Below are 15543 nucleotides of genomic sequence, written 5' to 3'. Positions count from 1 at the left end.
GCACGAATTTGATATCAATATTCGCCACCCCACACCCATAACACCTCCCAAATAGGAAGTATTTTCTGACTATTGCAATATGAGGCTCAAATAAGAGAGTTTTTAAAGTGGAACACGAATCCGATATATATTTTCAAGGCCAACTCACTGAGTGGCCACCCATCCCCCTAAACACCCCCAAGCCGGTCATGTTTGCCGACTATGGAAATATGGGGCTCAAATTAAAGGTATTTGGGAGTAGACCACGTATCTGATATCAACATTAGGAGCCTACTGTCTATCGGACGTCCCACCGCCATAACAACCCCTAAATAGGACGTATTTGCTCACCAAGACAATTTGTGTCTTAAAGAGAGTGCAACTAAATATTCATACTTTTTAAGGCCAATACCCCAAACCGGACATATTTGCTGACTTTTGCAATAAGGAATTTTAATGAGATTAGAAAACGAATTTGGTATCCAATTTTGAGGGCAATGGCAATATGGAGTTCAAATAAATGATATGAATGATATATGAGAATAAAGCACGTTGCTGATATATTTTCAGGGCTCAGAATTTGGGGTACCACTCCACTCCCCAAAACACCCCTAAATCGTGCATATTTACCGACCATGACAATGTGGGGCTTAAATGAAGGGTATTGGGGTAGAGTAAGAATTGATACCCATTTTCGGGACCAATTTTCTGGGGGTCTACCCCTTTCCCAAAATACCCCATAAACAGCAACTTTTTAGGGACCATCGCAATATGGAGCTCAAATAAAGGTATTTGGGAGTAGAATACGAATTTGATATCACACTGTAGGACCATTTATTTAGGCCATCATCCCTTCCCCAAAACACCCCAAAAGGGAGAAAAAGACCCGAGAAGGACAAATCAACACCTACCATTTCTTTCTTGACTACAAAGCCGCTTTCGATACCCCTATACATTCAAAGGAATTTCAAGCCATGTCTTAATTTTGTATCCCTACAAAATTCGTAGGACTCTGGAGGATGACACTTGCTGATACATGTTCCTCAGTAAGAATAGGAAAGAATCTCTCCGAATTATTCAATACCCAACGATGTTTCAGACCAGGAGACAGCCGATGGTGTGATCTCTTTAATATCATGATGTAGAAGATTATACGAGATGCAGATGTGAATACATATGGCGCACGATTCACAAGACAAGAAATACTACTCACCTATGCCGACGACATAGATATCACAGGTCCGTCACCAGAAGTAGCCACTGCAGCCTTTGAAAGAATCGATTGGGAGTCATTGAAAGTGGGTCTGACAGTAAATGCAGATGAGACAAAACGGATGGTATCAACTCCCAAAACGCCCCGTACAACCGATGAGATAAAGAAAATGGAAAAAGTTGGGAAACACAACTTTGAGATAGTCAGCAACTTTATCTACATCGACACCGCCGTAACTGAAACGAATGACACCAGTTTTTAGATAAAGCAAAGAATAATACTGGCAAACAGATGCTACTTTGGATTAAGTAAGCAGTTTAGAAACAAAGCCACCTCTCGGCAGACGAAGATTGCATTAGACACTGATTCTACCCGTGTTCTTATATGGTTCTGAGGCATGAGTGCTTGTGAAAGCAGACGAGGCAGTGCTTGAAGTGTTTGAGAGAGAGATTCTTTGTAATATATATATGGAGCAGTTTGCGTTAATGGAGAATATTGGCGTCGCATAAACTACGGACTGCATGAGCTATATAACGACGATAGCATAGTCACACGTATTTAAATTCAACGGTTGCGTTGACTAGATCATGTTGTCAAAATGGATGAAGAAGCTGCAGAAAATAAGTCTTTTGAAGGTAAACACGGTGGAAATATTAAGTGGTGGGAAACACCTCGAAACTCGGAGATTTTGCAGAAGATCGAGGCGCTTGGAACGATATTCTACGTTGGGCTAGTCGAATCAATGTTCTGTCAGTAAGTATTAATTAAAAGACCCATCGGATAAGATAAGAAAGCACGTCCGAGTACTTAAAGGGTTGCCAACTTCATGGTACAATGGATGTGTTAGACCCTTTAAATCCTTCCTGAATAAGTTGGAGATCGGACTATATTTCTGCTATGGATTCATAAATGACACATTTTTCATCGTATTATGACGAATGGTAGTAAATATAAATATCCAAGTTGTTTGGTATCCAAAGTTCGGCCTGGCCAAACTTCACATTTTTTGTGCTTTAATAAATATGAATGGAATTTATCTATCTTTAAACAATCTATTTTAATGGTATACATACAGAAGTTTTGTCTTCGCTACCATAATATGGTTTGCACTAATTTGGGACCGCTAAGCGAATTTTGCTTCTATCTTGAATGTGTTTTAGGGCCAAAAGTGACAATAATCTTTATTTACGCAAATAGCAGTATTCATTATAGAAGGTCACTTGCCCAGCTGATGAAATGTTCCAATTTCAGAGTTGTATCCAAATCCCACTAGGAAGTCAAATGCTTCGTTTTGATTTAAATTTTTCTTCATATTTTGCTTTTTTCAAATTTATATTTATAATCATAAATCTTTGGATCTTGTGGCTGCCACACTTGATAATGCAAATAAAACTAGAATGTCAATTTGGAAGTATCCAGAAAATTGGCAGCTTTGTGAGAATTTACGCTATCATTGCCTCTGGGTTGTATCGTTGATTTAGTTGTTTTTGAGCAAATGACTTAGCTTTCTTAACTGAATCATTGCAAGTAGCAACATATTTAGTAACATCTTTCTTAAATAAAGTTTTATGCAAACATTTACACAAGCATTCACACAAACGTCGGCCAGGTGGGTCCATAATTAAATATAGACCTATAGTTATGTAAACCTATATCCATATTTAAATTCTTGAACATAAAAAAATCGTTTGATTATTATTGGGATTGTACTCTGAATTTTCATAATTATTTAATAAGACCTCATTAAATATAGGTCTCATAAAAAGGACAAAATCTTAAAAGATAATAAAAATTTGACATTGGTTTATATGTCTTTTATTCCTAAAAATAAACCTATATCCATATTTAAATTCTTGAACACAAAAAAACCTTTGACTAGTATTGGGATTGCACTCCGAATTTCCATAATTATTAAATTAAACCTCATTAAATATAGATCTCATAATAAGGACAAAATCTTAAAATTTAATAAAAACTTGACTTTTATTTATGTGTTTTTTAATTCTAAAAATAAAGTTGCAAATATTTCTAATATTAATTCAATTTTTGATATTAGAACTTTTTATCTTCAAATTAATATTCTGGAATATAAAGCTTAAACATGATGTTTAAGGTTAATACATTTTTGTGTTCAAGATCTACTTTGTAAAACTAAGTATGAAATCGTAAATATTAGGAATATTTACTTGTCATTAACAACAAAATCGCATCCTTAATATTACGAATAAAATCGTCGTTATTAAGCAATTTTTTCTGTGTAGTTTTAAAATTTAGGAAATTCTGCAGAAAAAACTCTTTGGAATATTTTCAAATCAACTCATTTGATTTAAGGCTATAGCGGTCCAAAACTGTAAAAAGTTTGAATCCTGACAGTATGGCAACCGTGCATTATACGGACCTTAATCATGACCTTTATTTTAGTTTTTACATGTAGTTAAACATATACAATTGCCAAACATGAACATGTATTACCCAACGCACGGTGTTGCCTGGGTGGACAAAAATACAAAAATCGAAAATGAAAATTATTAAAACATCTTCAAATAAGGCGATTTAAAAAAATATTTATATTTGAGGTCCCCCTTCAACTAATCGACATTTTCGTACGAAGTTTTTTTTTAACAAATGAATGCTACATATTTTTTCCAAAAATGTTTGTTTATGAAGCAAATGATTTTTTTAATTATTAATTTGCCAACGACAGGAGTCACAGACATGAAAATATGGTTTCCCGAATCAAAAAAGATTAATATCAGCTGCACAAACTAGCACCAATTACATATTTTGGATTATTTTGTAAAAAATAATTTTACGGCCCTTTTTTGGGATTCTTTCATATCATATTCTACAAAAATGTTTGCCGAAAAATTCTACTATAGTCCCCTGAATACACCAAAACCCAAAACTTAGCATAAACACCGGAAATCAGTAAAACAGAGAACACATCTCAGGGTTAAAGTCGTAAGTTAAAGTAAACGCCTTCTATAGGCATAAGAACTCAAATCAAAAGATTAGTCTATATGGGAGCTATATCAGCTTATAGACCGATTTGGAGCATACTTGTGGTAGTTGCTGAGACTTTTAACAGATGTTACGTAAAGATGTCATGCAAAATTTCAGACAAATCGGAGGCTTAAAAAGGCCTGACCTGCACCATTTGTCAATTTCTGTGCCCGATATCTCTTTATAGACAAATAAAAGATAATGGATAAGAATTGCTATGCTATTGGAGCTATACCAAGTTTTGAACCTATTGGGGCTGTACTTGTTTCGACTGTTGGAGACCAAAGTAGAAGGCTTTGTGGAAAATTTCAACCAAACCGTATAAGAATTGCGCCCTATAGTGGGTAAAGAAGTAAAATTAGGAGAGCTGATTATATGGGAGCCATATTAGAGGGATCTGTATCAGGTTATGAACCGATTTGAACCATACTTGGCACATATATTGGAAGTCAAAATAAATCTCCTCATGCGAAATTCAGACAAATTGGGTAAGAATTGCATCCTCTAGAGGCTCAAAAAGTCAAGATGCGAGATCGGTTTATATGGCACATATGGTGCTTTCGACAGGCGGCTTTAAGAATATATATACTTTGTTGGTTCTCAGATCAATATTTCGATTTGATACAAACGGAATGACAAAATTAGTGTATACCCCATCCTATGGAGGAGGGTATGAAAATGTTCGAGACATTTGTAGAGGAGGACGTAAGGCATTAGGAAAATGGTGTTGTTGGTCTGTATCTTTAATACAAGGTGAAATACAGCGTGCCAAAGTTGACAACTTTCCACTTTTCCAACACTCAAGGGACTATAACTTTTGACCTACTAAGGCGATGTGCATAATTTAAGACTTAATTATAATTTTTCTAAAAGCCTATGCTCTCCTCTGGACTTTTTTCCAAGTTTTTCGCCGTTTGGCCCACTGTGCGACGTGTACAACTTTCATAGCTGTGACATTTCCACCACCACCATACCACCTTAAGGATACTTGAGGATTGAAGCAAGCTATTTTTAGAATCCTTTACGGCCAAATAGCAATCTTGAAGATGTTGTCTAAATATGTATATTCATCAGAAAATTTCTGGGTGATTCGTGATTCCATCTCAGATTAGAGGCGTCAAGCGAATAACAAAACAAAAAAAAAATATTTTAATCATAACATCAATGAAACCAGCATTTCGTTCAGGATATTTAAACATTAATTTATTTTAACTTAAAAATATAGCTTTCACGTTAAATTTGTTTTAAATGAACTTCATCTATTTAATACACTTGCATGTAAAGTTTTCGTTATGGAAAATAAAACATTACGCTTTCCCATAGTGTAAGTTGAGAATATAATAATTTTAAGATAAAATATACTTAATATAAGATTCGTGGAGTTATTTGATGTTGTAGTTCCAGTTGTACTGATGCTGTTGTTGTTTAGATCGCCATCCCAAATAGTTCGATTCAGATGCTGCATCGCAGCAGGTTTTTCTTCTGAAAATACAGAGACAAAAAATTATTACTCATTTTGTTGAGGGAAAAATAGGTACAAAATTCTAAATTTACAAAAGAAATCGTTTCATATTATGTTGTCAGAAATGTGTCTAAAGTTAGGTTAGGTTTACCAGGCAGACTACCATAAGACTCAGGTAGACGATTTCGTCCATTTTGATACCACATAAACAGGAGAAGGAATATGCATTCTAGGTCCTATCGTTGAGCAAGTTATTGGGGTTTTAAGCGAACTGGATCGCTTAAAACCCCCAATAACTTGCGAATATTCACATCTGCGAATTCAGACAAGTTCTCTAAGAAATGAGAACCTAAATTGGAACAGAGGAATCCGGTTGAGGAACTGTGATATTTGTCAGGCAATTTAAAATTATATGTTTTCCCCAGAGTTGTCAACGACGGATGCAACGGTGGTGAGATAGGATGGGATAGATTTTGGATCATACCTGGCATAACTCTATATGCCTTTCGAATTTCCGACACCTCCACCCACGTCGGAGCTGCAACGGAGGAAGGCAAAACAAACAGGAAATGCACATAATTTCCTAAGATCCGATGCGAACTCTCACCACATTTCCAGGGGTAGTACCAACATTAATAACCGGGCTAAGCCCTGGCAGTATTATAGAATAATAACTATATATTATTAATAATACCGCTTCCTTTGTTAATAGGATAGAGAGAAGGTTTATATGTGACAATATTTTCTGAAAATCTAATCATTGCGGTTCAGGATTGGAGGATCTCCATGGAACACACCCTCCCGGACCATCGCTACATTAGCTTTAGAATTGCACGTCCAGCGCCGAACCCGACAAGCTTCCGGAATTAGATGAAAACAGAACAGTTCGATAGCGTTAATGACACTAGATGAAAAACTTTCTCCCAAAAACTCATGACCAAACTGAAACGTTATTAGACGACATGGAAGTGAGAGCAGAGACAAGGGAGGATATATTGATACGACGGGACTCTCGGAGACACCGGGATCTTGGAATAAGTAGATTGATCGAAAGCTTATCCTTACAGAAAATTTGGGAAAGGAAGTAATGAGAAGTTTCCAACCATTAATGTCACCTGATGGAAAATTTCCGGCGTTACTAAATAAGGAGGCCGACTATCTCGCGCCACATCTGGCCACTATTTTCACAGCGTGCTTTGGACTTGAATTAATTTACTCCAAAACTCCTGGCAAACGGCAAGGGTGGTATTTATACTCAAGCCCGGCGAGACAATTTATGTCACACCAAGGGTCTACAGACCGATAAGCCAACGTCTTTTCTACTCAAAACTCTACCATGATACAGAGAAGGATATCCAGCGAATTGCTCAAATACAAACAGCATGCTTATGTCGATGGAGACTGTAACGTACGAGGTTGTGCATAAAATAGAAGTATCTTTCGATGCTAAGACGTGCAAATTGGGGGTATTTGTTACAACTAGAAGAATTTTAATAATGTGAAGATCGACAGACTGATCTAATCCTAAGACCAGTACCGGGTGACTAGGTCATTAGAGACTGGATAAACCATATGTTAAGCAACAGGGGAATAAATTGTGGATCTCATGATATATATAAAGGAGAAATTGGTATAGGGCACGCCAAAAGGGAGATATTATCGCCATTCCTATGGGTGACTACCATAAATAACCTACAATATTACGTATGCTGACTGAGGGGGGATTTGAAGCCGTCTAAGGAGTAAGGATCCGAACCAGCAATGCCGAAGGGCCGAAAGGGTCTTACTGATTGCATACGACTGGGCTTGACCTAGGAGTCTCAATGATAATCCAGAGAAAACTGAAATCTGTCTGTTCACGAGGAAGAGGAAGATGAGCCAATGTGATGCACTACATTTCCTCAGTAGAACGAGTTCGATACATAACAAATTCAAATACTTAGTAGTGATCTTGGATAGGAAACCTAATTGGAAGTATCACATTCAGGAGCGTACCGAGAAGGCTCTTAGATTTTGGACACTATGTAGAAGGGCCGTAGGCTCGAGATGGAGCCTAAATACGAATATAGTCCACTGGCTCTACAAGGCGGTGAATAGACCACAACTTACTTACGCAACAAACAAAAACGCAATGTAAGGATAATACAAGATGTTCAGAGACCATGTTATCTCGGCAAACGCGGGACCTAGTGCCAATAGGGCATTGGCGACGATTCTATATATCCGACCCATGGACATGCATATTAAATGTGAAGCAACATCTGAGCAGCTATGAGACTTAACGCGATGGATGGATAGAGGAAAGGAGCAGATCATACCATCGCGGTATAATCGAGGCGACAATAGGAAACCTGGATGGAAGAGAAGAGGATTCCGATCGGATATCTCAGATGACACTTGAGGTCGTGTGCAAGACACAGCTGCCAGAGGCACAGTCTTTGATTGACGGAACTCTGGTATTGACATCTGGAAGTTCATGCTACACGGATGGATCAATGCTAGAGGATAGAGTGCGCCCGGTCTACATCTGATAGTCCAAGGTGGTAGGGTGTTAACGGACATCGGGTGTGAACATATTTACGGACAGTATGGCCATCAGGTCAATAAGAAATTTCTATTTGGAGATCCGGATCGTGAAAAGACGAGGCTATTACTGAAAGGAAGTAAGAATAAGGTCAGTGTGGCTTTTGGTATCATGGCGGGACACATAGGACTTCGAGCTTATATGCAAATCTGCCCATGAACATTCCATTAAGGAACAGGGGCAAACTTCTGACATATCAATTAGTGCTCACTTATGCAAAATCGGTGCGGCAAGTGATAGTATGTGTAGGGCATGTGGGGAAGATGATGAGACGTTGGAGCACTTTGGTGGGCAGACAATATCAGCCTTGAACAGATTAGGGGCGTGGAATGGTGAATAATTATGGATTTTTTTAGTAACTTGGAATTCTTGACTTTCGAGGTAATCTTAAAATATTTAGAGTACAAAACAATCAGATTACTAGCTAATGGGTATGTTCATAGTGAAATTTGTATATAACGCCTGGGTGGGCGTATTGGGCATCTTGCCACTATGCACATATACCTGAGTCAGTAATCGGCTAAAAAGGAAGTTCGAATAAAAAAAAATGTTTAAGTTAGGAATTTCGTTCTACTTACAAAATCCTTAATTCTTTTCCATACCACTCCCCTAAGTTGGTTCATATTTGGTAACGTGTCCCAAATTAAGGACCGGTGTCTGTTATCCGCGAAAGCCGGGCAATGACATGCTCCAACACCTCATCATCATCCCCCCCCCATGCTTTAACTTGCCGTACCGATTTTGCATAAGTGAGCTCGTAGTCCTATGTGTCCCGTTATGACACCAAAAGCTATACTGACCCCATTCATACTTCCTTTCAGTAATAGTCTCGTCCTCTCATGATCCGGATCACCCCATAGGATTTTCGCTGTCCTATCGACTGTTTCGCTGTCCCACAGTGTTACATGCGCATTTGTCACCCACGCCGTTAAATCGAACTGCGTCGACCCGAAAGGCTTCGGGTTAACCAAGTTTATCAATGGTAGATCTCTGGCCTTCACCGCCCAATCGTCTGCCCTTTCAATTCCCCTTACTCCGTTATGGCCCGGCAACCCAACAACCCTCAGAGAAGGTGTTAGTCTCCTTCTTACACTGCAAGACTGTTCGTGACCTTACTGTCCAGGTTGTTATTGCCCCGATGGCAATTTTACTATCGGTAAAGACTCACTCGACGTCCTCGTGTTAGCACCACACCACATCACGCATTCCGTGATCGTCCGCATCTCCACCTGCAGGATCGTATTATGATCAGGCAGTCTAAAACAGATCTCAGTCCTTGGGTTCTCAATGTAGACCCCCAGGCCCACTCTGTCCTCTAGCTTTGATCCATCCGTGCTACATGATTTTCTAGACGGCAATACTAGGGTTCCGTCAGTCCATGACTGTGCCGCTGGCAGCAGTGCCTCGCACTCGACTTCAAGGTTCATCTCAGGTATCCGATCGGAAACCTCTTCCCTTCTTCCAGGTTTCTTATCGTCGCCTCGATTATACCACGATGGTATGAGCTGCTCCCATCCTCAATCCATTCTCCCATCGCCTTAAGTCTCAAAGCCGCAGTGGCTGCCTCACATGTAAACATGTATGTCAATGGGTCGGATATCTAGAATGGTCTCCCGTGCTTTAGTAGGAGTGGTTCTCATCGCCCTTATGTTCCACTTTTTTTCCATAGTAGTCCAACAAATTACTGGGGCTTAAGTAAGTATTGGTCTAATCACTTTTCTGTAGAGACAGTGGACTATCCCCGGATTCAGGCCCTGAATGTAACGCTCCTGAATGTAACATTTCCAATTAACTTTCCTATCCAAGATCACTCTTAAGTATTTGGCCTTGTCAGATATCGAAATAGTTTTATATAGGAAACGTGGTGCGTCAAATTGGACCACCTTCGTTTTCCTCGTGAACAGGCATATTTCTGTATTTTTTTGGTTAACAGTGAGACCCCTGAGTCTAATCCAGTCACATGCCATATGCAAGACCATTTGGCCTTACAGAGGTCTTCTACACACCAAAAATTACGAAATCTAAATGAAAAGGTCGAATTTTAGATGTGACGATTTCATGTGGTTTTTTTAAGAAAAGTTTGACGATTTTTTCTATATTTTGACTATTTTTCGAAAAAGACCTGGCAGCACTACAAGTCGCTGTTATTGCACTCCATGCCGCTCTTTGTATTTGCATTTGTCATGTAGTATGCAGATGTGATGCCCCGTGGTTTGTTAGTTTATTTGTACGACATAACCTAATGAAATCTCTACAGGGGATAATGTAAGTATCCAGAGATAAGACATACGCTCAAAATGCACAGGTGCCGAAGAATGTGGCGGTAAAGAAAGACTTTGAACGTAAGACCAAAGAGGATACAAGTGACAATAAATTGAAAAATCGCCATAGTGGTCCGGTGTGTTATAATTGCCGCGAGAAAGGACGCATATCGCGAAATTGTCCTAAGCCACCGGATAGGGCAAAATAATCGGCGAATGCGATTGTAAACACAAATATGATAACGGGAAGTGCGGTTTAACTGTGATTTGTGCCGTATTGTAAATCACTTCAAGGTTTCGCGGTAGCCGAATATAGTTGTGCGAGTAAGACAGCAAGCATTAAATTAACAATTGAAGGACAATGCTTTGACTGTGAACTTTTTGTTGTCGATTATAAATAAATGACCTGTGAAGTTCTAATTGGACATTATGGTGATGGCCTAAAACGTATTTTAGAACTCCGGGTGTAACCAGATTGAAGTAGATGAACAGTCGAAGGGTACACTGAGTTCATCACTCACAGTGATCTTTTTGAGTTAAATCGAATGCCTTTCGGGCTTAAGAATGTGCCGTGAACGTTCCAGAAGATGATGATGAAGGTTATCGAGCCGATGAGGGGTAAATTGGTTAGCTATGTCGACGAAGTTATGTTGCGTCCAATACTTTTGAGGAGGGCCTGCGGAATTTGGAAGAATTGTTGGTTGGGGTTAACTCCTCCTATGTCTCTTCATGAAGAACAGCGTAACGCTCTTGGGACATAAAGTGGACAAAGATGGTACACCAGGCCGATTGAAAACTACTTCGATTGATGAATTTCCAACAACAATGAATGTGCCCGAGGTTAGAAGATTTTTGGGCTCAACTGAGTATTTCCGTAAATTTGACGTGAATTATGCTCACATTGCTGCCACACTGACCAGATTAACTAAGAAGTATGTTTCATTCGATTGGTCAGACGAATGTGAAAATGCTTTTATAACTCTGATTCGAGCGATAACCAGTGAACGAGTTTTAGACATTTACGATGTCAACAAAGACCAAGAACTGCACATAGATGGGAGTAGCTTAGGACCTGCCGTAATTCTTATCAAGGTTGAAGATGACGGTTCGGGAAGACCAATTGCCGCGCTTTGTCATACTATTTTTCTATTTTTTCTTTATTGTAAACACACGGTACAAGTATTTGAATTAATAAACATTTTGAATTTAAACCACTGGCCCATTTTCACCTGACCAATGACGCATATTTTGCTTATTGACGAAACCATTAAGCCAAAAATGAGATTCGTCACTGAAGATGATCTTGCGATGATGACGATCTTAAAGTAGCCGTCACTGGTTTCGAATCGGAAGTAAATTTTTATAATATGCAGTCGCTGTTCGTTCGTTTGCGTTACCATGATGAAAATGTTGAGTGAAATGAAATGTTAACTGAACGAATTTGCAGTTACAGTTCGATGATTAGTATTAGAGAAGAGGGCGTTCACAAATTAAATTCAAAGTTGTCAAGTCTCTAAGTTTGAATTGCAATAATAAAACCATCTGCTGAAGGGTTGCTTATACAAATGGGTATTCCGCTTATTTTTAAACCCTCTAGCATGAAGTGAGTACTCGAATTTTGGTGTAAGACACAATAAAGTAAATATATTTATATTCTTGATCGCCATGATATTTTAAGTGGATCAAGTTCGTTATAAGCCGCCTGCCTGTAGAAATCACGCTACCTTCTTACCGCGTAGTGCTAACTGATTAAAATTTTAAACAAATGCTTCTTATTGATGTAGAACAGTTGATGATCCTAATCGTCTCCTATTTAGATATTACCCATGTAAGTCGATTTTCATATTTGGCTTCTTCGGGCCACTGAAGGCGCAAATTTTCCCGATTTAGCGAAAACTGTGCACAAAAACTTTTGTTATGACTTTCAACCTATGAAAATCGATCTCCAGAGTTCACTTGTCAAGAACCTGGGAAGTGTAATTCTTATGTGAATAAAATTTTAGTTCCATCTTATAAATGTTACATACAAATCGTAGGTGGAAAGTATATAAAGCTCAATCAATTTCGGAGCACGCCATCCGTCTAAATGATGTGTAAATAAGTTTTAAAGAAATAAATCAATCAACTTCTGCGAGGAAGCCTAGTCTTAGTAGATATCCGCATTTGAATTTGAATAAAGCGAGTAATGCTTTCGGCGAGTATTTTTCATACGATAGGAATTCAGCACACCAATTACTTACTTACTTTAATTGGCTATGACAGAACATTTGCTCAACCAGCCGAATGTAGAATAGCATTCCAAGCACCTCGATCTTCTGCGCTCATTCTAAAATATTTGACACCAAGTTTCTAGATGTCTCCCACCACTTGATATATCCATCGGGCTTTTGGTCTTCCCGGTTCTTTGCTGGAGCTTCTTCATCCATTCTGACAACATGACGCAACCAACGCAGCTATTGCCCACCAATTAAGGCACAAAAAAACAGGAACTCTTCGATCAGTACGGATTTTGATGGAAAGAGAAGAGCTTTTTAATCGAAATGTTGGGACCAGAAAAACCAAAGATCACAATGACGTATGTTTAAGTAAAACATTATTGAATCTTTATTAAATACAAAACAAAAATAATTTTTTTAGTTGGATTGTAGCCCCCCTGGACAAATGTCTAGCTACACTAATGCCTTCCATATCATTCGATACCCGGATTTGGCTTCTTGAGCCCCATGAAGTGTTTTATTTGGATGAAATTTGGCATGAAGACTACTCCTATGATTTCCAGCGTCCGAGCCAAGTATAATCCAAATCTGGCTACATATGTACTGATATAGGCCCCATATAAACCGATCCCCGTATTTGACTTCTTGAGCTCCTAGAGACCCCAATTTTCACCAGAAAATTGACACAAAGACTTCTGCAAGACTTCCAGCATCCGTGCTAAGTGTGATACGAATCTGTCTATATACTGATATAGGCCGCTTAAATATTGATTCCCTGCTATGACTGTTGAGACCATAGCAGCCACAACCAATTTTCGACTTGATTGTTGTAAAATAACTTAAATACCCACTGACTTAATAAAGGCAAACTTTTAGCAGAATCCAGGGATGTGGCTACCCACGTTTCGGACCATTCTTGTTCGCGCTGGACAAACATTTACTAACTTGTTTAATAAACAATTAATAATTATACTTACCTTGTAGGACATGAACAGATGTACTGGCCGACTTTGCATTTGAAGGCGCACAGGTATAATTTCCCGCATGATGAAAACGAACCTTCAGTATGGTTAGAATGCTAATGGATGCTGGAAGAGTAGAACCAACTGATTGCACGTTCTTTAACCAGTGACTAGTTTTATTACTTGTTTTAAGAATCGCCGAATCTTTATAGGCTCGAAAATTTTCCGCATCATCCGGTCTTACCAAATGGGTTTCAGAACTTTGTGATGAGAGGTGAGATTCTTTGTGTAAATAAGATTTTACAAAGAAACCATTTTGAGTATCATAGTTTACCATTTTATCGTCGTGATACCTGAAAATGGAATTAAAACTTTAACAACTGTTTGAATGTATAAAAAATTATATTTATTTAAATCCAGCTGGCCCGGTGTGCTTCGCTACATCCTATAGTAGATATTTAAAATTGAATGTTTCTTTAAATTTTATAAAACTGGTGCCCAGAGCCATGGGTATTTCTCAAATCTTCATTACTTTATTTGATTATCGTATGCGGATTATTAGAGCCGATACAAAAGTTTTAAAATCTCACCTTACTGGTGCATGTCTATAGTCTCACTAGGTGTATGTCTATAGTGGCATGTGGCAGATTAATATCTGCACCCTATTTTCCACCTAACCTCACCTATGGTGATTTCGATCTTTGCCAAGATGCAAATGTCGCCCCAACCCTTTCAAAGTGTTGTACTTTTTACATTTTCAATCGAAAATGATCTATGCAGAACTTAAAAAGCAAAACCAAAAATAAATTTCAATTGAATATTTTTTAATTTGTAATTAGCTTTTTATTTGCTTTATAAAACTGTCAAATAAGCCTACTTTACTTTAGCTGCTTAAGTTTTGGTAGTAGTGGTGTCAATTTTTTGCATATAAAACAGAGGACGCGGATCAAATACACAAACAAACTATGACAACGAAAATCAAAGCCTACTACATCTAGCAATATTTTAAGATTCCAAAATTAAATTGAATACAAAAACAAACAATTTATTTCAAAGGCTACTAGTTAGAGAAAAATAATTTAAAATAGAGTTATTTGAAATTAACAAAGGTAATGAAATTTAAACTTAATTTGTTAAAAATTAAAATTATTTGATGTAGGAATAATAATTGTGGAACCACCACAACGGCAATCAGATTTTTATATGAGAGAAGTTACGCACATTTTATCTAATATGCTACACTTTATTCTGCAATGTCAAATTGCAAATTTTGCCTATGAACATTCCATTAAGGAACAGGGACAAACTTCTCACATATCAATGGGCAATGGTAATCACCATTAGTTTGAGTCACATATTGTTCCTATTGGCCTTCATGTCTATTATAGAGGTATTATACCGGCCCCATATACCTGTCCCCAAAATCGAATATGAGATTCGTGTATTACTCCCAAAATACTTTAATTTAAGTCCTGTATTGTCCCGGTCGTTCCGCATGAGCGTTTGGGGGCCATTTGGAGTTTGTCAGACACATGTTCCCTAATATTCGTACGTTACATTAAAAGACCTTTCATTTGAATCCCAAATTGTCCCTATTCCACTACCAATAACCTTTTATATGTACATATACCATCTTATCTCGATCAGCCCTCATGTTCTTTTGAGGAATGGCTCCCCGCGCTTACTACCGAATTTGAAATCCTAATTTTTACCCTATACTTGAATACTTTCCAATAGATCCCATTATTACGCTAATGCCTTTTGAGAGGCATTTAGAGGAGAAAGGATTTCTTGGCAGTGGTGGTCCCTTGTTATTTGGTGCCCAATTTTGATATCAGTTATGCCTATTGATATCAGTGGCGT

At 38.1% G+C, this 15543-nt stretch overlaps 1 protein-coding gene across 2 annotated transcripts in view; it reads right to left on the bottom strand.

Moving 5' to 3' along the window:
* Positions 1–5371: 5371 nt before the first annotated feature.
* LOC106091129 (uncharacterized) overlaps positions 5372–15543 on the bottom strand; it is a 176661-nt gene continuing 166489 nt past the window's right edge. The window contains exons 6-8 of one of the 2 annotated variants that reach the window (XM_059364813.1): positions 13864–14033; positions 13696–13806; positions 5372–5677 (exon numbers count right to left, since the gene is read on the bottom strand). In XM_059364813.1, the coding sequence (XP_059220796.1) occupies positions 5451–5677; positions 13696–13806; positions 13864–14033 (508 nt within the window). In that variant the 3' untranslated portion in view covers positions 5372–5450. Of the gene's footprint in view, positions 5678–13695; positions 14034–15543 lie in introns of both variants that reach the window. The other variant, XM_059364812.1, reaches the window with a different exon arrangement.

This window comes from Stomoxys calcitrans, chromosome 3 (assembly GCF_963082655.1).
Source record: "Stomoxys calcitrans chromosome 3, idStoCalc2.1, whole genome shotgun sequence".
Classification (NCBI taxonomy): Eukaryota; Metazoa; Arthropoda; class Insecta; order Diptera; family Muscidae; genus Stomoxys; species Stomoxys calcitrans.
This window is presented reverse-complemented; position numbering and strand designations above follow the sequence as displayed.